The sequence below is a fragment of the Microcaecilia unicolor genome, unplaced genomic scaffold (genome assembly GCF_901765095.1).
Source record: "Microcaecilia unicolor unplaced genomic scaffold, aMicUni1.1, whole genome shotgun sequence".
NCBI lineage: Eukaryota > Metazoa > Chordata > Amphibia > Gymnophiona > Siphonopidae > Microcaecilia > Microcaecilia unicolor.
This window is the reverse complement of record NW_021963331.1, coordinates 63,872-90,964: the sequence shown is the minus strand read 5'-3', so window position 1 is coordinate 90,964 and position 27,093 is coordinate 63,872. Positions and strand designations below refer to the sequence as shown.

General features: G+C 39.5%; 1 protein-coding gene across 1 annotated transcript in view; it reads right to left on the bottom strand.

The window, feature by feature from the left end:
• LOC115459199 (UDP-glucose:glycoprotein glucosyltransferase 2-like) overlaps positions 1-27,093 on the bottom strand; it is a gene marked incomplete at both ends in the record, with an annotated part of 97,910 nt that overhangs the window by 19,980 nt on the left and 50,837 nt on the right. The window contains 5 exons of the mRNA XM_030189060.1: positions 592-756; positions 5,485-5,616; positions 7,435-7,567; positions 19,638-19,723; positions 24,551-24,670. Coding sequence (XP_030044920.1) covers positions 592-756; positions 5,485-5,616; positions 7,435-7,567; positions 19,638-19,723; positions 24,551-24,670 — 636 coding nt within the window. The remainder of the gene's footprint in view (positions 1-591; positions 757-5,484; positions 5,617-7,434; positions 7,568-19,637; positions 19,724-24,550; positions 24,671-27,093) is intronic.

The window sequence follows — 27,093 nt, the reverse complement described above, 5'->3', positions numbered from 1 at the left end:
GAAAAAGGTAGGGGGAAAGCACATGAATGAAAGTGGAGCCAGGTCATCACACAGATTAAGGAGGGCATGAGAGATATTGAAGGCAGAAGCTGAGAGGAAAGAGGCATACTGTGACTTAAGGGGAGCAGACAGAAGTAGACTGTAAAAGGATGATCGACATAGTTACTGCCCATTAACTGTTCTGCACTATCTGCTGCATTAATGCCACATCAAGACAAGCAGCTAACTGCATTGTGTTATTTGCTATGCTATATATATATATATATATATATATATATATATATATATATATATATACATACATACAATAAAAGATTGTCTGTGTTAATTGAATTAAAAACTGTTGAGGATGCCAGCAATGGTTAATTATGGTTTAGTAAACAGGCCTGTATATGTAAAACACACACAAACAACATATATGCTTATTTAAACATTTTTAGAAACATACACAAATTACACAGCTATACATATATTTCACATATGTATCTATTTAGAGAAACAAAATCAATATATTTATGCATATATAAAAATGCAAGCAAAGTACAACCCACTATGTGTGAATTTTACATTCTTTCAGAGTTCTAGGCATACCATGAAAACAGCCCTTTGTAAAATGCTTGTGGCATCCATAATCTTCTGCAGAATATTCGTCTCTAGCTCTTCAGCATCCATCTCTTCACTGCTAAAGGGCACACCATTGAAAAGAGCTTGAGGCAAAGGACCCAGGCCTGTCTTCTTATAAAAAGTTGTTCCCATCTATTAAAATCAGGAATATCACAAAATTAGACTGTGATTGACTGCAGTAGTTAAACTACAGCCATAACAACAGACAAATTCTTTGAACTACCAGTTTATAATAAGTTCTATGGTGACAAACAAAGATTTGCTGGATCTTTACAAAGGTATTTCTTTTTTTGAGAGAAAGTTTTCTTCAGTAAACTAATTTTTTTGGTAGATTAGTAAATATGGCTCAAAGAAAACATAGTACGTCATCTAATGGGCTATAAAGAAAAAAAATTAAATTGGCAAACATAGGGGCCCTTTTACTAAGCTGCAGTAGGTACTAGCGCATGCCTACCATGCGCCAAGAAACACTGCGCTGTGATGTGCTGAGGCGTCCTGCAGTAGTGTGACGTCAGTGAAAGCTAATCCCACACTAAACATAGTTTATGCTTTTTGGCATAGGAGGCATGTCCTGTGCTAATTGGGTAGCGTGGGAACACTGCCACGAACTGCTCAATTAGTGCGGGTGCCTTTACCGCCTAACAGGTGGCGGTAAGGGCTTCCGTGGTAATGGCCAACCAATAATTGGGAAATTAGGGCATGGCCATTACAAGAAATTACACAAATGCTGCTATTTTACCAGCGCATTAAAAGTGGCCACAGCGCGCAGGAAACCCACATGCTACAAACAGCACCAACCACATTTTAGCGTAGCTTAACATAAGAATAGCCATACTGGGTCAAACCAATGGTCCATTTAACCCAGTATCCTGTTTTCAACAGTGGCCAATCCAGGACACAAGTGTGAGACAGAGACCCAAATAGTAGCAACATTCCATGCTACCAATCCCAGGGCAAGCAGTGCCTTTCCCATATCTGCCTCAATAGCAGACTATGGACTTTTCCTCAAGGAACTTGTCCAAAACCTTTTTTTAAAACCCAGATACCCTAACCACCATTATTACATCCTCCGGCAAAGAGTTCCAGAGCTTAACTATTCTTTGAGTGAAAAAAATATTTCCTCCTCTTTGTTTTAAAGTATTTCCATTTAACTTCCTTGAGTGTTCCCTAGTCTTTGCAGTTTTGGAATGAGTAAAAAAAAATCAATTTACTTCTACTCATTCTACACCACTCAGGAATTTCTAGACCTCAATCGTCTCTTTTCCAAGCTAAAGAGCCCTAATCTCTATAGCCTTTCCTCATATGTGAGAAGTTCCATCCCCTTGATTACTTTGGTCACTCTTCTTTTAACCTTGTCTAATTACGCTATGAGATACAGCGACCAGAACTGAACACAATAGTCAAGGTGAGGTCGCACCATGGAGAAATACAGAGGAATTATATTATTCTTGGTTTTATTTACCATCCCTTTCCTAATAATTCCTAGCATCCGGTTTGCTTTTTTTGGTCACTGCCGCACACTGGGTAGATGTTGTCAGCGTATTGTCTACAATATTATCTAGATCTTTTTTTTGGGTGTTGACCCCAAGGACCCTAGCATTGATTCGGCTTATTCTTCCCAATGCGCATAACTTTGCATTTGTCCACATTAAATTTCATCAGCCATTTCCTTTGTAAAAGGGCCCTTATTTATCATTGTCAACTCTCAAATACAGAGAAAAACCATACAAAACTAAAATCATAAAAATGTTCAAATCACTTGAATTGTATCTTTGGCTAACAAGAGATCAACATGTTGTTAGATCACTGGTTCCCAAACCTGGACCTGGAGGTACTCGGCCAGTAAGGTTTTCAGGATATCCACAATGAACATTCATGAGAGAGTTCTGCGTGCACTGCCTCCACTGCATGCAAATCTCTCTCACAAATATTCATTGTGGATATCCTGAAAACCTGACTGGCCAGGGTGCCTCCAGGACCAGGTTTGGGAACCACTGTGTAAGACTTTTATTTTTGTAAATGCTTTCACAAAAAAAGCATAATTTTGCAGTTCATAACTGATAAATGTATTTAGATTTATACTGAAAGATTGTCTTCTCTTCTACACAAAAATACAAAGACCTCAGAGAATAGACGTAAAGCAGCAGTATAAAGGCCTTGAAATCATAAGCCTGTTTCTTAGCTCTACTGTATTCACTGTAGTCTCATTTGTTGATCACCCCAAAACCAAGTATTTTATAGCTATACTTTAACAGAACAATTTGTGTGTTTCATTCTACTCATTTCACCATTCTTTAAAACCATCATACTTCAAAAATCTCTTCAAATGTTTGTACAGGCAAGGGCAGTGGTGAGCGAGGATGGCTATTACCCATTTGATATTTGCATTATGTAAAGCGGTATAACAAATTTAATAAACTATAAACTATCACCCTAGACCACCAGGGCAGTATTATGGTAGGCCCAGGCTTGGGAGTGGGGGGCTCATCAGGAAAGAGAATGCTCTTGGCATGAGGGAGGGGGCCCTCTGGGAATAAGATCTGTGGAGCAATGAACACTGCCACCCCGCACCCCCACCCCCACATTGTAGAGACCAATATTTCAGCATCATTTCCTTTGCATCATCTACAGTGAAGAGACACACAGTCATGAGAACAACACACCCTGTTTGTTAAATTTGTTACCACATGACATTCTGTTTTAACAAATAAAATTATTCTGTGAAAATGTAAAAATAAAAGTCATATGTCTTAGTTAAAAATCAGTGTCAATTTAAGCTAATGGTTAAGAAATAAAGGGCCCTGTTTACTAAGCAGTGCTAGCGTTTTTAGCGCACACTAAAATTTACCGAGTGCCAATGCTAGAGACACCCACATATTCCTATGGGTGTCTCTAGCATTAGAACGCGTTAAAAATGATAGCACATCTATAGCACGGCTTAGTAAATGGTCTGAAGTTTGTTGGCTTAAGACATGGAGCTTCAGATTAGTTTATTCTTGAACACAGTGAAGGTATTCTCTTGTCAAAAAGCCTGACATGGCCATGTTTCACCAAGAAAAACCAAAACAATAGACTTCATACATAGTATAAAGCCAATATCCCATAAGTACTTTTAATTTTTTATTTTGACCTCAGTGGCGCTAACTCACTAATTTCCAAGTTTATTAAAATTTGATATACTGCCCAATAAAAGTTCCTAAACAGTTTGCATCCAACTATGCTCCAGACTCAGCACCCTCCGTCAGTAACCAGCAGTCAAGCTCCAGCATCTGATCCAAAAGCCTTCGTGAAAAAGTAAATTTTAAAACCAAATCTTAAACTTCTAGAATGACATTTCCAAATGTAAAAAATCAGGCAAGTCATTCAGGGGTCCTTTTACAAAGGCAAGCTAGTGTTTTTAGCGCATGCTAAAAATAAGAAATCCCTACACGTTAGAGTTGCCCATAAATTTCTAAGGGCGTCGCTAGCTATTAGCATGCCTTTGTAAAAGGACCCCTCAAAGTGGTTTAGGAGATAGATGGTGCTGGAGAGGGTGTTGGGCTATGAGAACCTATAGTCATACGTGGTGGAAGTGCCCACTGACCCAACATTATTTATTTATTTTTTTTAATTACAAACACTTCACAGAGATATATTACCCAGAATGAACATTGCCCTTTTAAACCTGCCAGTGTTGGACTTAGAAGATGTGGAGGATAAAATTTTCCTATTGGGGATTACTGCAAAGACGATTGTCCTGGCTGCTCAACAGAAACAACCTGTGATCCCATATTGGAAGACTGTGGTACAGAAGTTGGAGGGCTGGTATAGTATGTATAGATTAACAGCTATTAGAAATAATACACGTCGATCCTGGCACCATTTTCAGAGATGGAAACAAGGCGATTCTGGTTAAGCTTTAAGTATTAAATGCTATGTTGGGGGGGGGGGGGGGGGGGGAGGATTCTGGTTGTTGAGGGGTTTGTGTCCTTTTCCTTGATTGTTGGGAATTGCCAGTGGGTGCATTGAAGGTACCACATGCACCCACCATTGTTTTCTACATATGCTTTTTATTATATGTTGATTAAAATTCAATAAAGACAAGTTTAAAAAAATAATGTGGAACTGGCAGCTCATTTGGTACGAATAATTGGGAACCTCTAATCCATTCAACTCCCAAACTCTCACTTGTGGAGGTACTAGGCTTTTAATGAGACTCACATTGTCCCCTCTCCTCCCTAACCCCCAGAATGCTTCCACCTATAGGCCTCTACTCTCATCCCCCCCCCCCCCCCCCCCACTGAGCAAGACACTTTTTTCTAGCCATCTCTCCCTTCTGGATTTTCACTTTTCTCTTAATAGCTCACACACATTAGAGAAGGAAGAAAACTAGAAATCATGCCTCATCCACCTCTGCAAGATTTCAACTCCCAAGATTGATTATTTTCTTGAAGTGACCTTTTTCTCAGTAGGTCTCATAGGGACCCAGTTGTTCATGATTCCTTTTAATTCCTTGAAAAGGAAGAAAGTCTGTAAGGAAAAGCCATTATGAAAATAGATTGAAAAGCCCCTTGATACTGTAACTGTGACAATGAAGGAGTCTTGATTTACACCTTTATAAAATAAGCATCTTTTTGGACTTTCCACTCAGGCACACTCTTACAGAAATATCCCCACAAAACATTTTGTGCGCAATACCTAAACTTCACAAATGCTTTCAAACTGAATTCTTTTTATGAACAGTACTTTAAAATCACCCAACTTCTACTTAATCAACAGAGGGTGAGGTGATCTGACCAATGTCACAAGGAGGAGCAGTGGGATTTGAACTATGGCTTTTTTGCCTCTAATTACAATAGACTATTCCTCCACTACCCTTACCTGTCTCTTTTTGTCATACTCTGAGTCAACACCCAAGATAGCTTCAATATCAGCACGAGGAAATTCATTTCTAAGGACAGTTGTTACATGATCCACAGTAAGCACTTCTCCATCCTTCACTTTATTGTACATCTGTGGAAATAAAGTTAAGATTACAGTTATTTCACTATATTATTTAAGTCATTAATAGAAGGTTAGGCATACAGAGAAAAGAAGGTTATTGCTGACACTTCAATCCTCTATTTTGGATTTCCTCAAAACAAATAAATCAGATTACAAATGGTAACCAGTTTGTTTAATTAAGGGATGTTAATGGCTCTGGTTGTCTCCTCTTTATGCTACACTCTTTATAGTCACTCCTGCAGAAAAGTTGAAAAAGGAATGGAGCCTTCTATTACAGAACCACAATAGTGATAAAGTTTAATTTTTAATTATGTTTCAGTTTTTCTATCATAAAAATGGTCATTGTCACTTTAACAATTTCATATTATCCTAGGTCAGAGGTCAGGTGTATTTCATTCCATGCCCCTTCAACAATATTAAAATTGTTACATGATGGTTGTTTACATATCCTTAACTCCTTGGACTGCACATCTGGGTTGTACTCGACACTCTGCTTTCTTTTGTGTGCCCCCCCTCCTTTGGAGTACCCTTCCAGTAGCCCTTCATACTGAACCCTTCTTTTTTAGATTTAAAGTAGCACTTAAGACTCGTTTATTTCAACAGGCTTTTCAAACTCAGTAGTCGCAGATGTTCCTGCGCTCTGGGTGGATGACTGCAGTCTACCATTAATTTTGCTCTTCTTTGTCTTATGGTTTGTCTTCCCTTTCCTATTTTAATTAGTGGTGTTCCTTTATTAATTTTAATATTAATTTATAGATTTTATGTAAACTGCTTTGATGTATGCCTACAAAAGTGGTATATTAAATAAAATAAACCATAAACCACAGTATAAGATATATTTTTCTTTACATGTATTGTAGCTCTCTCAGTCACAGTGGAAAAGTATGTAAAATTACTGAATTCATGTTACATAATTAAACAAGCAGCATATAGTGAATAGCATTTAAAGGGTAATTGTCATACTACCTACGCTCATACTGAATGTTTCCTGAGGGGAAAAAAAAAATACCCACTGACATTTTATCCCCCTTGTCTGCAAGTACTTTTCAGACCCCAAAATGCATGTACTTTTGAGAATGGAAAAAAGTATGCATGTTGTGGCAGTCCCCACCCTAACCTTGTCCCAGGAACCCTCCACTACAATGTATATGCTTTTATGTGCACATAGGGTGGGCAAGTTGCAAACAGACCATCTCAGCACATAAAATTACCCTTCCCACGACTCCTCCAACTACATCTTGAACATGTGGACAAGCAGTTTCTTCAGAGATTGACACAAACTCCAAATAATAATGCTTATGCTTTGGGGAAGCAAACAGACAAGCAGAGGACAATCAAATGACTTCTAGTTGGCAGACAGATGCAATCTCACACTTTATGGACAAGCTCCAGAGAAGACCAATAAAGTGTGAGACTGCATCTATCTGTTGACTGGAGGTCATTTGGTCATCCTCTACTTGTCTCTTTGCATCCGGATTCACCGTAGTTTGTTTCCTGTTGTTGTGTATGCTTTGGGGCACTCATAATTAATAATTCACTTTATTCATTCACAGATATATAAATGGTCCAGTTATATTTAAAACAATCTATGAACAAATGGGCACAAACGGGAAACACGTTTAGACTTAGAATTGTATGTTTTCTATTAAATCTTATATTATAAGCCAATCATTTAATTTTAATATAAATAGAAATAAAAAGGACATCAAATAACTAGAGCTATTCTCTGTGTATACCACATAGTTTTGCTCAGTAGTAGTAGTAGTAAATTTTAATGTCCAATAATGGCTTTCATCAGATTCACAGCATTTATTTAGCAATACTAACACTGGTCATGGAGATGAAAGCTTGAGTGGTGTCAGATTCTTCTGCAATATAGTTGAAAGCTCTCCAAAGAGCTGCTCCAGCATCCTCATTTTCATCAACTTCTTCAGTGTTAAAAACAAAAACAAATCCAATTCTATAGACAAAATAGTTATAGGATGTTAAGAGCAATAAAACTACATTTCTTCATTGTTCACCTTCAAGAAGTTTGAAAATACCAAATTTAAGCATATTTACAACTAGACATTTTCAGGTATATCCCCTCTACTCATGATTCACAGATTAAAATCAATGCTTTTAGTATGCATAAACAAACAAAAAAAATCACTCAATGGCATAAGCATATGATGAAAAACTTTAAAAAGTTTACAGGAATTACGTTTCTTTAACTTAATCCAATATTTTTATTCTGCTAAACCTGAAAGGCTCAAGGTGGAGTACAAACAGAAATAAAACATAACTATAAATACAAATATTTTTTATCAAACAGATTATGCAAATATGAAAATACAAACACAATTCTCCACAAAATTAAACAATAGTGTGCACTTAGCTAACAAAAAATAGATGTATGAATAGTAAAATACAACCACAAACTCAGAAATAAAAATGAACAGGCAGCCTAATTTAAGGATTTAAAAAATAGTTCTTGAAACACCCAAGTTCATTTCTTATGCAAACTGATAAAAGGACCATCTGTCAAGAGCGGAAGGGTGCCTGCTGCATCCCATATAGTCCAATTCCATGTTACCAAAACTTTATAATTACATGCAGGTACCATTTTCTTTTTTCTTTTCATTTTTAATAAATTTAGGGATCCTTTTAGTAAGGTGCACTAATGGATTTAGCATGTGGTAAATGAGAAGAAGCCCAATATATTCCTATGGGCATCTTATCATTTAACGCACCTTAGTAAAAGAACCCCTTAAAGTTTACAATCAATTTAAAAAATCCATGATTCAAGAAAAAAAGGCAAAAATATTTGGAAATACAAGTAAACAAAATGTAATCTTTATATAATAACAGCCCACAATAATAGATACAAGATCAAGAAATAAATAAGGAAAAAAGCATGAGATAATTAATACCATGTACCCATCTCAGCTCACTTTACAAAACAGTAGAACTCTTAACACTGCGACATTTTTAGAATAATCTTAAGTTCTTCTTTTGCAGAAAAATTCCAAAAGCTTTTTAGGGTGAAAGAAATAAGTCACACCTTCAAAAACTATCACACAAACTCAAGGAAATTTTAACACAAAATTGGCTCCCAGTGCTACCACTCTTGGCCGAGGCTAAGAATGCCTGGTGCCTCTTCTGTATGTCTTGAGAAAGATCAGGAAAAATACGAATATTTTAACCCATAAACTGCTGATTTATATTGCAAAATTATAAACACAAAATGTTGCTGCGATCCAGGTCCAGGGCAAAAGTAACAACTGAAGAGAGTCTCTGTGTTATTACTTAAAATGAGGACTCAAGAAACCTAGTCGTCCATATCTGGAATATTCTTAACCAAATTCTCTATTCCTCCAGTAGCTTTTCCAAGTATATACTGTGCTCTTACAATTGGAGGAAGAGCTTCCTATGGTATCTTAAGAACGTCCTTTAGGTACCGTCTCACCAAATCCACTGCTGATAAAACTGGGGTCTTTGGAAAATTGAAGAGGCATAAATTATTTCCTCTTAAATGGTTCTCTAGATATTCTATCTTTTGCTGTGTGATATTCCTGTCCTTCACAACATTTTTCCTTTCTTTAATTTTCTTTTCCAGAGAAGACGCCTTAATAGTCTGTTGGTCAAACTCCTGGGCCTGAATAGCAACCTTCTCAGACAAAACTTCTCTCACCCTCTATTTTCTCAGTGACATTCAAAAAACAGGAGTTTAGACCTTGTATTGCATCCCAGTGTACCTCCAAGGTAACAACAGCTGGTCTATCTTCCTCATTTGCACTCCCACAGAAGGTGTATTCCCCTCCACATACAGCACTCAGTTCAGCCTGATGATTCAAGGGTGCCATTCTTTTTGGGATGACTCATTCTTGGGGAGGGGGGGAGGACTCTGCAAGGGGTGAACTTCCAACCAATGCGGGCAAGCCGAGAGGTTCTCCTGAGTCTGTCCCTTGCTGTTCCTTCTCCAGCAGACTCCTTCTGGGTTGAAGAGGTGCTGTGTGGTTCATGGGGCTCAAGGAAACCCTGACTCCACTGCTGCTGAGAGCAGCTGCTGACAGTGCTTGGGTGGAAGAAATTGGCAACGCAGATGCTGCTGCCATTGAAAATTCCTCAAGCATGGATGCTGCATTGGGGGTATCCAACTAGTTGAAAGATGTACCTTCACTTCCTCTTGCCCATAATGCTGGCCAAGAGAACTAAGGTCATCCATGCAATCAGAGAGACAGCAGGTAGATGTTGCTCACATGAACACCATCTTGGATCTGGCCCTGTCTCAGAACAGGATATAGGTACAATTTTCAGCATATTTTCCTGGGCAAATCTCAAAGCACAATTTGGGTGTATAAAGCTCCACCAAACGTCAAATAAGCCGAGGCCAAATCATTAATAATCTTGAAAGTTAGCGATCATAATACAAACAAAACCTGCACTGGGATTGGGAACCAATGTAATGACTAAATAAGGAGAAGCCCCATTCCCACATGCCCCTCTTAAAATTACCTTTGTTACACTATTTTATAACAACTGTAATTATTCAATGCAACACTTCTGAAGTCCTAAACAAACGTTATAGTAGCCCATATAAAACAAAATAACCACCTGGACTACCTCCTGTAATAGGAGAGAATGAATATGAACACATGAGTTACCCTACTGGTCAGACTAAAGGCCCAGTGTCCTGTTCCAATAGTGGCCAATCCAGGTCACAAGTACCAGCTAGAGTCCCAAAAAGTAGCAAGATTCCATGCTACTTAACTCCAGGGATAAGAAGAGGCTTTCCCCAAGTCTATCTTAACAGTTTATGGACTTTCTCTCCAAGAAGTTGTCCAATCCTTTTTTAAACCCAGCTACATTAACTGCTTTTACTACTTTCTTTAGCAATGATTTCCAGAGCTTAAACATTGAGTGAAAGATCAAACTCTAAACAGAGACTTATTTTAACTGATAGCTGTGCTTTAAACGGCATTTATATTAATCTCTGAAATGGAGACTTTAAATGCTATGCTATTCACTGGAATTCCCTTTGTTAAATATGAAGAATAATTTTTTTTTAAAGACTGAAATTACCTATGTAAATCCCAAGTCTGCCTGTTCCCAAGTTACAAAGCACCATTTGTCCCACCGGATATTCCATGGTAAGGGAGGAATCAATTATAACACTCAGCTACTAATAGAATCTTGCAGAGGGATTGCCACTCTCCTTTAACAGGCCCAACATCAGGCCTAACTTTACCCATTCCACTAAACTCATTTAAGTATCATCTTTTTCAAAGTCAGTTTTAATAAATGATCCTTCATCCAAATGTTAATAGCAAAACATTTATTTACCAAATTATAAGTCACTGCCAAAAACTCACAAAAAGTGACAATGATTTGAATAGTACGCACACGAAAAAGACAACTAAATCCCTGAATATCTATCTAGAAGAGCTAAGAAAAACACTGAAGATAATGGGGAAAAGAGGGGATCCATGAGGAACCCCACAACTTGGCCTCCAAATATCCGAAATCTCTTCCTTCCAACTCACCCTGTAGAAGCAGTTAGTCAAAAACTAAGAAAACCAATTGCAAACACAGCCAGCAATCCCTTAATCCACTTTAATCTACACAACATTCATTTTGTTGTTAGTGTTTTAATTCCTTAGGAAGTACTTTGTTTACCTAACCTGCTTTTGCTTTTATATGAAGAGGGATGGCCCAGTTTCCCCTGTTCAAAATTTATATTTGGAATCTAATAAACAAATCCCCTGTTCATGCGCCTGAAATCTCCCTTAGCAGCTCTCCCTCTCCACAGTCATATTTATTTCTACCTCCATCCTCAGAATATCACACTGGCATCCAGTTCCTGAACTTCTATGCATCTGAAATTTTGCTAATTAACCTCTGCACCTGTTATAAAGGCTGCATTTATTTAAAAATGTATAGACCACACTCCCAGTCAATGATGGCCCAAGCTCGTTAGTGGAATTCTTGCAGGCTATCTAGGAAGCCTAGACTAGCCTCTAAAGGATACATCTAAAATGAGTTTTCTTTTCTTTAAGTATTCCGGGGGCAAAAGTATTTGCCAGTGGAAGATTATGGTCAATGAACTCCTGAATAGGTAGGTCCACAGGATGGACTTTTCTACTTTTTGTTTGCAGACTCAGAAGACGAGTGACCTTGGCAACTTCCTATTACTGGAATTGCATATCCAAGGAAAAGGCAACTTGATCCATCAAGGCACTGAGGGGATATTCTGGACCGAGACGAGATCTTTACTGTTCACCTGTAGAATATAACTTATTTTTTGTATTTGTTACACCATCTTTCAATCAAGGTGGTTTACAATAATCCAGGGAAAAACAAACAAAAAAACATTCTCAATCTATTCAGTATGCAAAATCATAAACAAACATAATAGCAAATAAGGAGGGGATTGTGAATAGCACAACAATAACTAACAAATATACTAACAAATACCTGGAACACATTGCATAATTATTATAGGTGATAGGGAAGGGGGATTGATGGGATCAACCCTGTTACAAATCAGCAGGAACATGAAAGGACCTACTTGTTAACTCTAGGTTTTTAGCCCTAGATGTCTTGCCAGAGGGATCAGCTGTGAAATCTCTGGTGGCGGGCGAACGAGAGGAATAATCTAACTAAGATCAGATACTAGAGTATCACATATGTGCAGGACCAACAGACCTCACTGGTTCACAATTGTCAAATACAGCATCTCTCTCATTTGGAGCGGTGGTTGTACACTCTAAGGAGAACACTTATGTTTTCTTTTAGCATAGTGTAATATGATTAAAAGAGACACCTGGGTTCTTTTATGAGACAGGATCTCACCAAGGCATAGTCAGATATGGAGACTGCATTACTGTAAGTTGATTAACCAGAGTTCTTTCAAGTTCCTAAAAATGAATGACATACAGATCCCAGCCACCAAGCTTCTGCTCTGAGTGTCGATGGATTTTCAGGTGTCATTCCAGTCTTTTGAAACTTTTTACCTAAGATGCTAAGGCTAGAAATGCATTATCTAAACTGCCAACGGCTGCTGAAAACTTGTTTTCAGATAGGCTTCTATTAAAATTTTAAATCCATTCAGATCATTTAGAAATTTAGGATTTCTATATATGAGATTGTTGAAAAAGATGGCATAAAGATGGGATACTCTAATACTAAATAGGAGAAAAACAAACACTATTGAAATACTCTAACTCTCTAAAAGGAGTTTGTTACATATAATTAATTAGTTTGTGAGTGTCCCTTTAATAGTGGAAAAACTCCACTTATATTATAATACAAACAATTGAAACCTCAAATCTCCAAACAGGAAAGAATACAAAAGTATTTATACTGTCCTTGTTATATCAGGAGTAAGTTACTATCACTGGTTTCTTAAGAAGGACAGAGAGAAAAAAATCCCAGAAGCAAAAAAACTCACAATTAATGAGAAAAAGCAAGTGAGATGAAAAACTCTCTTACCTTCAAATATTAATTAATAAAGGGGCACTCACCCAAACTAAACCATAACAGACCAATCCCAGCCCTAAATTTGCAAAAGGGCTAACTACAGAAAACCACCCCACTCGGAGGGCACGGCAATCTAAACAGTTCATAAAGCAGACATTGACTTAAAGTTCCTCATGCTGGCTTTTGCTGTCAATCAACAAACTATCTCCTCAAAAGTTTAGTACTTAGCTTTTAATTAGGCAGACAGTCTCAGGTCCCGAGATCTTGATAGCCTCAAATGATGTTGTAAATTGCTAAGAACTGTGAGCTGCAGCACGCTGTGAATTCCTGTCAGCTGCTATCAATACTGAAAGCCGACACTCCTCCTTAGGGGGCTCCGGAGCCCTGCAAATATTTTTTCAAGCAAAGAAAGACAAGCGTTAGTCCTTCAATTCTTCCACCAAACAAAAAGGACATCAGCCCTTCAACAAGAGCGCCTTGTTTCGCCAAATTTATGGCTGCTTCAGGAAGGGCGCTTCAAAAGATCCATCTGAAGTTCAACACCGCTGCTACAATGCCCCTTCCTTTTGAAGCGCCCTTCCTGAAGCAGCCATAAATTTGGCGAAACAAGGCGCTCTTGTTGAAGGGCTGATGTCCTTTTTGTTTGGTGGAAGAATTGAAGGACTAACGCTTGTCTTTCTTTGCTTGAAAAAATATTTGCAGGGCTCCGGAGCCCCCTAAGGAGGAGTGTCGGCTTTCAGTATTGATAGCAGCTGACAGGAATTCACAGCGTGCTGCAGCTCACAGTTCTTAGCAATTTACAACATCATTTGAGGCTATCAAGATCTCGGGACCTGAGACTGTCTGCCTAATTAAAAGCTAAGTACTAAACTTTTGAGGAGATAGTTTGTTGATTGACAGCAAAAGCCAGCATGAGGAACTTTAAGTCAATGTCTGCTTTATGAACTGTTTAGATTGCCGTGCCCTCCGAGTGGGGTGGTTTTCTGTAGTTAGCCCTTTTGCAAATTTAGGGCTGGGATTGGTCTGTTATGGTTTAGTTTGGGTGAGTGCCCCTTTATTAATTAATATTTGAAGGTAAGAGAGTTTTTCATCTCACTTGCTTTTTCTCATTAATTGTGAGTTTTTTTGCTTCTGGGATTTTTTTCTCTCTGTCCTTCTTAAGAAACCAGTGATAGTAACTTACTCCTGATATAACAAGGACAGTATAAATACTTTTGTATTCTTTCCTGTTTGGAGATTTGAGGTTTCAATTGTTTGTATTATAATATAAGTGGAGTTTTTCCACTATTAAAGGGACACTCACAAACTAATTAATTATAAAGATGGGATAAACATAAAGGAATCCTGTTCAGAAGGAATGGATCCTCAGGAGCTTAGCCGAGATTGGGTGGCAGAGCCGGTGGTGGGAGGCGGTGCTGGTGGTTGGGAGGTGGGGATAGTGTTGGGCAGACTTGTACGGTCTGTGCCAGAGCCGGTGGTGGTAGGAGGGGCTGGTGGTTGGGAGGTGGGGATAGTGTTGGGCAGACTTGTACGGTCTGTGCCAGAGCCGGTGGTGGGAGGCGGGACTGGTGGTTTGGAAGCGGGGATAGTGCTGGGCAGACTTATACGGTCTGTGCCAGAGCCGGTGGTGGTAGGAGGGGCTGGTGGTTGGGAGGTGGGGATAGTGCTGGGCAGACTTATACAGTGTGCCAGAGCCGGTGGTGGGAGGAGGAGCTGGTGGTTGGGAGGCGGGGATAGTGCTGGGCAGACTTATACTGTCTGTGCCCTGAAGAGGCCAGTACAAATCAAGGTAGGGTATACACAAAAAGTAGCACATATGAGTTTATCTTGTTGGGCAGACTGGATGGACCGTGCAGGTCTTTTTCTGCCGTCATCTATGTTACTATGTAATTTTAAATTAATTCTATGTTAACATTGTTCACTTCTGCTTTCTTATCACTGTATTTCCTGTATTTATGTAATTTTATTGAAATTACATTATGTATTATTAAGCTGAATTGTATTTGAATATCACCGCAGGCAAGGAACAGTCAATTAAAAAGCTTTAATAAACCAACATGGGTTTCCATCTCCTCTAGACTCTTGCTCTTCCATTTTTTTCTCTTCTTTCCTTCTTTCTTTTTAATAAAGCACATCAAATGTCCAGGACTGCCCAAAGCACTTTGGAGGTGCAGGTTAGGTTTCTTTTATGTCAATGGATTTATCCTTTTATGTAACCTGCCTTGGCCTTTGATAGTAAAGGCGGTATATCAAATTTTAAATAAACATATTTGATTACCTCCTATGGTTCTCCCCATGTCCACTGGAATTCTTGACCTGCATTTAAAGCAGGGGTGGGCAAACCATGACCAATGAGCCAAAATCGGCACAAGAGACCCTTTCTTAAGGATAGGGTTGTTACATATTTACTACATTGTGCCTTTGGACAAAACAGCAATGCAGTTTACAAATAAGAGGTACAAGACTGATCTCCCCCCAAGGTTTTCAGTACCATTTTTATGCTCATGACTTCCAGATCTACCTCTCCACACCAGAAATTTTGCCAGGAATCTAGGCCTAAATCTCAGCCTGCTTGTGCTGCCATGGATGTCCCACTGCCATCTGAAATTGAATATGGCCAAGCCTGAGATTCTTATCTTTCCCCTAAACCCACCTCGTCTCTTCCCCCATACTTTGTGGATAACACTCTCTCTCTCTCCTTAGCTTGTAATCTTGAGGTTATCTTTGATGCCGCTCTCTTTTTCTCTGCACATATACAACAGACTGCTAAAACCTGTCATTTCTCTCTTAATCATCATCAAAATTGAAGAGCACTTTTCCAAAACTCACTCAGTCCATTCTGAATCAGTTTTGAGCTATGCAATTAATTTCATTCATCAATGTAAAGGTTAAATTATTGTAGCTTATTCCTGTGCCAAAACTCAAGAGTTCTGGCACAGGAATAAGCTACAGTAAAAAGAATCTTAATCGCATAGCTCAAAATTGACAGAAAATGGACTGAGTTTTGGAAAGTGCTCTTCAATTTGTCCTTTTCTTTCTGAACACATTATCAAATCCCTTTTCCATACTCTCATCCCCTCCTGCTTAGATTATTGCCAACTTCGCCCTCACAGGTGTTCCACCAAACCATCTCTCTCCCCTTCAATCCGTTCAACATTCTACTGCATGACTTATCCATCAATGTTGCTCCCTTCTCTGCTTCCATATACAGTTCAAACTCCTCTTATTGACTTAAAAGTACATTCATTCTGCAGCTCCTCAGTATCTCTCCTCTCTTACACCCTTTCCTGGGAACTCCATTCATCAAGTACGTCACTCTTATCTGTACCCTTCCTCCACTAGCAACTGCAGACTCCATTCCTTCCTTCTTGCTGTATGCCTAGAAAAAATTCCCGAGTCGGTACGTCATGCTCAGTTCTCTTGCCCTATTCAAATCTAGACTAAAAGCCCAAATTTTTGAGGCCACCTTTAAATCTTAACACATTATTCACCTGTTCAATACCCATATGTCTTTAATCATTCCTATAATAAATGTAGCTCCATAATCCCATATTTGTCCTGTTTGTCCTTCTTGAGTAGATTGTAAGCTCTGTCAAGCAGGGACTGCAGCCTATATGTTTGTGTACACCTTGTTGTGCTTTAGAAATGTAGTACTGTCAGAACAAGATACCAGAAGAGAAAAGAAAGACAGCTGAAGGCATACTCAAACATGTCTTAAATTTGATATCCAACCACAGATTAGAGGGCAACAAATTCTATAAAGCTAGCTCAGCGTAATCAATACAATCTTCTGGGTGAACTCAAGGCAGATTCTGGAGGGTGGATGGATGTTTCGCAATTCAGTCTGGGAAGACCTCAAAGTTCATGAAGTAGCATAAAGAACATACAACTTGTTTAAGACTATACAGCAAACCAGCTGCACATAAATCAGTGATCAGTGAGCCAAGTTCTTAAGACAACAGAGCAAACGTGATGTTCCACAAAGCAGTGAGTAAACATTAGAAGATTAAGCCAGGGACAGCACATAACTGCTGCTTTTTAAGTGAACTGAAGCCGTTTAATCAAGCTTAGTGCAAGACGAAGAAAGTGAATTGCAATTATCAATGCAGCTTCTCACTAACATGAGTCCTACTTAGACAAAACTTGCTAGACTTGCTGGTTTGCTCATCTTAAAAAAATATATATATTTGCATATATAAAGCTAGTGACTCGCTACATTGAAGCTCTCTGGTTGTCTCTCTTGATATCACCAAAGAATTGACTTCATTAGCATTAGAGAATGCCCTGTGCATAAAGCAGACAGTTAACACACAGGCACTGCATTACATGCCTGGGCCGATAGCACCAGCTCTCCACACTGTTGGCTCAGATATATAATGCAGTGCCTATGTGTTAACATGCAACAGAACAGCTACTCAGGGTGGCACCACTTGTCCTCGGGCTCACCCCAATTCTCCCCCTCCCCGATCACACTCTCCCCATGACAGTCCCCAACCCGATCTTCTCTCCACCCCCGTAACACCACCCTGGACCTCCATCCACCTCCAGGACTTACTTGCAGGCAATACCCGGTGGTCCAGTGGCAAGAAGTGGGAGTAGTCTCTCCCCTACTCCCATTCCATCTAGTTCCAGGTTCAAAATGGCATCACTGATCCCTAGTGGTAGTACTGCAAAACTACTGCTAGAAGTCAGTGATGCCATTCTGAACCCATGCCGAACAAACTGGGGGACTGTTCCGACTCTTTGCCACTGGACCACCAGGCATTGTCGCCTCATAAGTCCCAGAAGTGGATAGGGTGTGCTGGAGGGTGGGTGGAAGGAAGGTTTGGGACAGATAGAAGGGGCAGTACCTAGTGGGAAGGATTGAAATCTTTCATTGGAGTTAGGGTTGTGGCTGTGCTAATGAACTACCAATAGTGAGGCTGAACTTACCACCTCCTCTTGAGGTAGCGGTAAGTGCAAGCACGCTAACTGCAGCTGTGACAGGTAGCAAGTGATAATGACCCACATGTTGGCTGTCACAACCAACCCCTCCTCTGACACACTCGTGTCACACCCAGTCCCAAGTTAGGAAGCTAACACAAGTTTCTTGGTGCAGTAGCATGGGACTGCACTTTTACATGGGGAAACTTGCATTAGTTGCCTAATGCAGCTTAGAAAAAGGGTGCCCCAAGATACCGCACTTGAATAAAGACTAGACCTAAGCGGTCAACCCTCTCATCAATTCCAGGACCAGCTGCTCCAGAAAGTCATTTAAAGCATTTAGAAACTTCACCTTCCTAATATATCCTGCTGAGACATTTTACCTACTCAATAATGGGGTAATAAAAATATCCCATTATTCTGATACCTAATTTGTTTGCCTTCCTAATTTCCATTAACATTTCACTACCTGTCTCTTCATCATGTCCAGGTAGACTGCAGGTATCTTCTCCAACACGATAATATAAAGATTCCATATTGCATTTTGCTTCCTCCAGATGCTACTTAACACATATTGATGCTCTGCATTGGTGTCCCTCAATGCTGGCACCAATATATTGGAATCTTTCACTTATATTATGCAAGACTTAGCCCTCCCTTTTACAAAGCTGCGCTAGTAGCTGACACAGACCATTCAAAGTGAATGGGCTGTGTCAACATTGCTGCGCAGCTCTGTAAAAGGGCGAATTAGGGGTCCTTTTACTAAGGTTTGCTGAAAAATGGCCTGCGGTAGTGTAAACGAGTGTTTTGGGAGTGTGCAGAATTATTTTTCAGCGCACCTACAAAAAATGCCCTTTTAAAATTTTTGCTGAAAATGGACGTGCGGCAAAATGAAAATTGCCGCGCGTCCATGTTGGGTCTGAGACCTTACCGCCAGCCATTAACCTAGTGGTAAAGTCTCACGCAGTAACCAGGTGGTAATGACCTATGCGTGCCAAATGCCACTTGGTGCATGCCTGATATGCGCGTCCAAAAATAAAAATTATTTTTCGGACACGCGCAAAAACGAAATTACTGCAAGAGCCACGCGGTAGCTGGGCAGTAACTCCATTTTGGCGCGCGCTGGGTGCATGTAGACGCTTACGCGGCTTAGTAAAAGGGCCCTTGAATATCTTTTTCTCCAGGGCCTCTATCAAAGCTCAAGTTCTGAGATGCAGCAATAATTCTTCAAAGCATTCTCAGTGTTCAGTACAGTCTCACGGTGGTGGTAGATACCATCAATGTCAACTGTCCTGGACTAGACCTACAGGATTTGTGGAAGACACCCCAAGGTGCCCCATGTGATAGCACTGATGCAAGAACTCACACACATGCATAATAGATTTCCCTAGAAAACTCTTAAGCCCATCTACATACTGCTCTCACTTCAAACTCCATCAGGTGACATCAACCACTTTGAGAATTACCATCTTGTATGCTCTTTGGAATCCTCATTTTCATTAGAAAAGCATGCATGCTGACAGCAGTTATTGAACTGAACAAGATATAAAATTCAGAACTTTGTTTTCTGGAATAGCGTATGATATTTAAAAACATGAAATAGTCACATGCTAGTTTTAACATAAAATATACGGTAGATATGTTACCGAAGAGGAACATGGTGACGATAGAACAGTTCAGCTAGTTTAACAAAATCAACAGCTTCTTCTTGTGCTGGATCAATAAAAATGACCTACAAAACAAGCAAAAAGGAAGACAAAGTCATGACACATATTTGCGTTGAAGCTTGCTAAAGAATACTAATTCATGGTCACACATTTTTAAACTTGTTTGTAACTGTGGTACCACCCAATAGGGGAGGGGGGTTGAATCAGAATTAGAAATCACACTAAAATGATCCAGAGAAATAGAGGTAAAATTAAAATCTCTCGTTGTATCAAGAAACATTTTTCTCTCCTTAGTCTACTTTTGGCTGTTAATCCTTTCAATCTAAAAATCAGGACAATTGTATTAACCACATTTATTGCTTGACATCTAAGAGAAGCTTTTAAGATTAGTATTTCACTTTCTCTATTCTTAATTTTGTGTGATATCTTTCAATCATGATTTTAGTTAACACAAATAGATAATATTCTTTATTGCATATTTCAATACGATAGTAAACAGACCCCTAATTTTCTTAAGTCGCTAGCGGCTGTCCATGCACTAATGCTGACACGGCCCATTCAAAGTGAATGGGCTGTGTCGGCACTAGTGCATGGACAGCCGCTAACGTAGCTTAGCAAACCACAGCACTAGTAAGGGACCTTACAGAATTACAGAAAACACCCAGGAGCGTTTCCTCATAGGATCTATTACTCTTTCTTAAAATAGCGTAGTTTCCATGTTACTCCACTTGAATGTACAAATATAAAAGTTAACAAAGCCCACATAATATAAGGTGGATTGATACATTTGAACTGGCTAACTATTGGGAGGTAGTCAAGAAGCTAATCTCGTCCCACACTTCACCAATGTTTCCACTTCATACCACTGCTAGAATGATTTTTATGATTACTTATATTCTATGATAACATAGTCTTCTGCTCATTCATTTCTGACCTGAGGAACCAAATGTTAGCTCACAAAAGCTAGTCAAAAAACATATACAGTTAGTTCAATAAAAAGGCATTATCTCATATTCCTTAGTTTTTATTTCTTAACCTTTATTTCTTATTTTAACATACTGAAATGAATGTTTGTTTTTATACAATCTATTTTACACAACCTTTGTAGAGCAAACCTCTGACTTGTGTGGACTCCACTAGTCTGCTTTTATACACACATTTTACAGTCAGTGTAACACTATGGCCCTTATTTTAGGAACATCCTGACATCTAAAAGGAGGCATTTAAACATCTGGAGAAACCTAGAGACTTAAATGGCATTTTAGAGCAGGGACCTTTCAGATGTTGGGAAGCCAATTGTGCCCAGATGGCAAGAGGGTGTGGGGGAGGGACTGGTCTGGGCAGAAGCACAATGCAAATGTGCATTCCTATTTCAAATAAGGAATTCACGTCTGCAGAGGGAAACCCAGATGTTGAAATTTACACTTCTCAGTGCCTGCTTTAAGGGCAGCAGTAAATCGAAACATTTTAGGTCCCATGATGCCAGCAATTATCATAGTATCAATTTTCTTCTATGATAATTGGCAACATTTCAAGTTAATCCCTAGTGAACTAATTTCACTTTGTGCCCTCCATCTTTATTCATTATTTTTAGCCTCTTTATTGGGCACAGTTCAAATGTATCAATCTTCTCTGGCATTCTAATGTACTGAAGATATTCAATGGCTAATATGCCAGAAGGTCAGTGAGACTTTACTTCCCAATGATATGAATTGACTAAAGCACAATATTTCTTGTAAAATTTGCAAAACCTGTTCTTTGATTAAAGCAGATGGTGGGTTTTTCTGCTTATTTATTCCGCACCATTAATCACTGTCATGTTTTGTTTTTCATAGCAACAACTAATTATGTTTTATGCTTATCTCATTACCAGTTGAATAACTTTGTTCTCAGCAGATATTTTCTCACATTTAGACAATATAATGCAGAACAGAAATAAAAACTACATAAAGATGGTTGAGAGTGCTATTGAAATAGCAAGGTCGAGACATGTTCAATTCCCCCTTTATTTTACAAAAGGTTCTGTTGATCACCTGATCACCTGTATTTCCCAGCATGCACAATGGGAGAAGCTATTTTACAAACATAAATGGGAAAAATGAGTAGAATGAACTTTTCATTTAAAAAAATGGCAATTTTGCAACTTCCACTTGCAAGTGGTGCTGCTTCCATTTTACACATCTACATGTGCCACCAATCAAGCAAGGAGAGGCCGATGCTCAAATTCCCCGATAAAAACTGTGTCTGTTTAGATCCACGACAGAAGGTACCAATTTTGAAATAGCAAGTGATGCTCAAAGGAAACTGCATGCAAATGAGTCACGTAAATTTAGCAAGCAGCTTGGTAGGGAAAGCACCTATCACATGCACAGACCAGTCTCTCCTTTTCCTTGCAGTACTTGGTGGCTCCAATGTCCCCCATCTACTTTCCCCTGCAGTGCTCTGATTCTGGCTCCAACTTCCTCCTGCATCTTACTTGCCGCCTTCCCTCAGACTGCCCTCAATGATTTTTGCATGGGAATCTCCTCCTTGCTGAAAGACCCCTCCGTCAGCTGACATCATAGGGGCTTTCCCCAGCCGAGTGGTTGTGTGCTTGTTTCTCTGTCCCCCCCCCCCCCATCAAGCTATCATAGGGGCTGTCTGCCCCTATGTCTTCAGCTGGGGGGCTTTCAGCAAGCAGGAAATTCCTAAGTGAAATTATCGGGGGGGGGGGGGGGGGGGGGGCAAGTTAGCTGCAGGAGGAAGGTGGAGCCAGAATCAGAGCAATTTGCTATTGAAAAAAAAATCTCCTCCTTGCTGAAATCCGCCCCCTTGCTCATTTCTCTACCCTTCTAAGCTGTTCTCTGCTCTCGGACACATTTTGCTATTGAAAAATGCAAGCAGTGCGTTTCACCCACAAGTTGCCCTCACACAACAGCTTCAGACCTCACGGAAAATTTTGCATGTTAAAGGTAGGAGCTTCTTTCTGTGCATTGCTCAAACTGCTAATTTTAATACTAATCAGTTCACTGTAATACATTTACATAGATTATTGCCTCCTACCGCGATTGGTATGATGAACGCAGAATCCCTTTGTGCATTACTCGCTAAATAACATGCATGCTAAACTGGACAGAAAGAGCCAGTCAAAACTCAATGTTCCTTGCACGGTAAGATTTGTGCACTGGCTCCAGAGACTAATTTTTATTTTGACATTTTGGAGGTAAAAATAAACAGGTAACAAAAGAAAAATTATTTGCTTAATCTCTTGTGTAAAGCCCTGGCCGAAACAAGTGCTTCTGCATGCTTCTCGGCCGGTTCCAAAGCAAACAGTAAGACCATGAAGCAAATCAGGGATGACCCAGGGAATAAATCTAAGACTGCAGTTCCAAACAGAAACAATAATTTATTGCAGTATCCAAATTGATAGCTCAAATGACACGACACGGCCACGCTTTGGTGAACATTGCCTGTGTCATCCCTGCTTTGCTTTGTAGTCTTATGTGGACAAAACAGCAGATCAAGATAAACGTGAAGATTTTATTGATATCATATACCAGAATATTGCCCGACACAGGCTGTGTTTCGCCCAAAAGGGCTGTGTCAGGGGCTAAATTATTGACTGTGCAGAAACAATGTTCCAACTGGAAGTACATTTATACACATCAAACATAAAGGACATATAATAAAAAACCAGCAAAGTGACCACAACTGTTGTATAATGATCAACCAAACAACTCACAACTCTGAATGCAAACGGTGAAATTCTTCCCATATATGTGTATTTCCAATGTAAAATGGAGAATACATGTACAGTGAAACCTCGGTTTTTGTTGACTTCGGTTATCGTTGGTTTCGGTTTTCGTTGATTTTTTCAGTAAAAAATTTGTCTCGGATTTCGTTAGTTGCCTCGGTTTTCGCTGCTAATTTTGTGAAAACAAAGGGCAACCCACGCATTCTTCTGCTCATTGGATTTACATTGATTCATATGGAAATAATTGCCTCGGTTTTCGTCTGTTTCGGTTTTCGTTGATTGTTTTCGGACGGATTATCAATGAAAACCGAGGTATGACTGTATAGATTTTTGTCCTGCTCAAGCCATGCTTCCTTGACATTTCTGCGTAGTGTGGATCTCACGTGTAGAATATTGGCATCTGAAATCTCCATTTACATATGTATGATCCACCCATGTAAATGCCATTATTTACGAATGGAGATGATTCTAAAATTCCCTTCACAGTACAGTAAAATATAAAACAATACTGTAAATGTCTTATTTAGGTTGCATTTGTAAATTTACACTTTATAAATGTTTCTGTTTTATAAGTCTTTCCATTTAAAACGATTTTAAGTGTTTTTATTTCCATTTGTTTTTCAGCTGGGATTTAAATAGCCAAATTATTAATACTAAGCAAAGCTAGACATATGGAGTAAAAGCATAGATCAAGGACTATTACACCAATATAGTACATTTATACATTTTATGCTTTTTGAATGGCTAACTGAACAGTTTAACATGCTGTAGGGCATGCAAGCACAATACAAGCTGCTTACTTTCACAACAGTGAAACGTTTCAACAAACTGCAGAGGACCTTAGGATAGTTTTCTCTGATCCACTTAATGCTATTTAAACTAATGCACTACAGCTACAGAAGCAGCATTTAGGTTTGATTTTTGACGTCTTAAAAATACTTCTCTTATTCACATTTATAACATATACTCTGGCGCCACTGAAACTCTTGCTGTAGGCACACACACTGAAAAACCTCAGAGGTCAACCTGACCCACCAATTTAATATTTACTGGCGCATGTTAAAAAAAATCCTCCATACATATGTGCCAGCCACAAGTATTTTAACTGTATGCGTAGTGATTTATTCAGTACACAACTCGCACAGACAGAAAAACTTACCAAGTTAAAAAAATTGCGTTTAATCTGGCGAACAACTCCAGGGAATGCTGGCCTCAATAGCTCTTGGCAACTGAATGGCCAAGAGCTGTACATGGGATCCAGTTCTATGTTATTGGCCCACTAGAAAAAAATTCCACAAAGACAGTTAGTGAAACACACCAAAAAGCTATAAGACATAACATAGGGGATGCATTCTTTATTAACACAGTAGTTAAAACAACTAGTCAGAAGTCTTAAATAAGGGCTCATACTAAGCTATGTTAAGCATGGTGTTTGCTGCGTCGTAGACAGTAGGGGAGGTTTGGGGATGGGGGAGATGGATTTATGTTGTAGGGGCAGGAATTTTCTTCCAGAGGGTAAGGCTTTGCTTGGGAAATCAGGGAAATTGATTGCAGGGGAACAAGTTGTTTGATGAGGGTGTTGGGGAACTTGATTGAGGGGGTCAAGGAAGTTGAAATTGGGAGAGAGGGCGGGGTGGAAGGTCATATCATGTCATGAGAGTCCAGGAAGCTTGTGTCAGAGGTCAGATTGTGTATGGTGGGGGGATTCCGATATGGGGATTGGAGATGTAAGAGACAGTGTGAGGTGAACCACCATGGCTTAGCGTGGCATTATTTGCTGTTTGGGCCTGCACTGCCTTACATGTGGTCCAAGACAGTACAGGAGCACTCATACTGTCTGACACTGCATGTAATCCGGTGCCTTTGCAGAAAATGCAGGGCAGATCATGTCCACGCCCCCTGCATTTACTAAACAGACTTTGCTCTTATCGCATGCTAATTTTTGCATTAAACATATGGTATGTGAAAAGTTGATTGCACTTTGGTAAAAGGGCCTTTAAGCTGTGCTACTGGGGTACTTCATGTTGAAATGTCTTGTAAAAAATAATATGGCTTCACAAGATGTACAATATTAAATATGTATTTGCATATTTTTAAAAAAAAAGATGGCATGGGGCCAGTGTCAATCACAGTCACAGACAACCCCAGGATTCAATGTAAATTAACCTTTGCTACTGTTCCTTCAGCACTACAAGAAAACAGTGATTGCCCATGGCTGGTAGCTCTGTATGTGATTAACATCTGTCTGAGTCCTAGGAGCTCCTTAGCTGTCATGCGACAGGAAATTTCAACTTACTCAAAAATTATTATTAGGCAATAGGGTGTTATCCAATAATACATTTAAAAGGCAGTGAAACATCAGTAATCAGTGTCACCCAAAGGCTTCTATATCAGAATAAGTCAAATGTATTTAGGTTATGCTCATCAGGTTAATAAAGAATACTTCCTGAACTAGAAATGAACTTTTTAAAATTCTGCATATTCAAACAGCTTCAGAGATCTTGTAAGTCAATTTCTGTGTATCTAAAGAATCTTTTTCTTTTTCATAATGTAGTAAAACACATTTTTAGTCTTATAAAATAAATAGTGCATGTTTACAAGAGTTAGCGTGTCAAAATGTATCAAGTATGATAAATTGATTTAAGCATGAATGCAAGCTTAAATTGTTCAAACAGTAATTTTGAAACAAAAATGACAAAACAGATACGTTTGGGAGTGTTTAGATGACCAATTTTCTATGCATATTAAATCTCAGTTACAGTTAGGAATTGTTATAACAGTTTGACAAATTCACCATTCATTTGGAATATGCAAATCATATTAAACATTTTTCATTCTATGATTACAGTTAAGGCACAGTACTACAATTCACTATCAGTGATTGCCACAACCTAGTTTTAGAAGATTGCGGTTGATATAAAGTACAGCTGCCCAACTGATTGTTGCTAGGAAGAGATATCATCATATCACCCCTATATGTCTTATATCATCATTTTTATAGCACTACTGGATGTATGCAGCACTATACATTGGTCACAATCACCGGCTACACTGGGACATATGTTTTGGAATTGTGCATCTGTTGTGCGGTTTGGAAGACCATCATGTAGGCCATTATGACCTATTGGGATTGCTCAGTGAGGTAGGACTCCCGGATTCTTTTTGGAGAATATATTTGTACGGACCTAGTACCTGCTGGTTTTAAATGATTTCTTCGGGTGGCAGTATTATTTGGCCTCCAGGCCATCCTGCTCTGTTGGCTTACAAACTCTGGTCCCACACTTCAATGCTGGCGTACCTTATTATTTAACCAAATGTGGGTGCAGCAACAGGGGATCACTCCAATAGAGGACTCAGTGGGGAAATTGTTTCAAGAGACCTGGGAGTACATTTGGCTGTCACTGCCTCCTAGGGCACATCACAAATCTCTTCTGAGTTCCGACGTAGACCGGCAAGCACCGGGCGGGCGGGGATCGTCCGACAGCAGCTCCGAGGCACACTCCGTCTCTGACAAGTATGATGAGCTGCTGCCACCGCCGCTGCTGTGACCCGGGCGCTTTCCTCTGCCAACATCCCCCGGGGCAGCTTTCCTGGGCGGGGGCTCGGCTGCACCTGGCGTTGCTCCGACCGCTTTCTTGCCCGTTTTAATGGGCTCAACGGCTTGTCTGCTAATATTTGAGGCGGTCCTTTTACAGGCCTCTC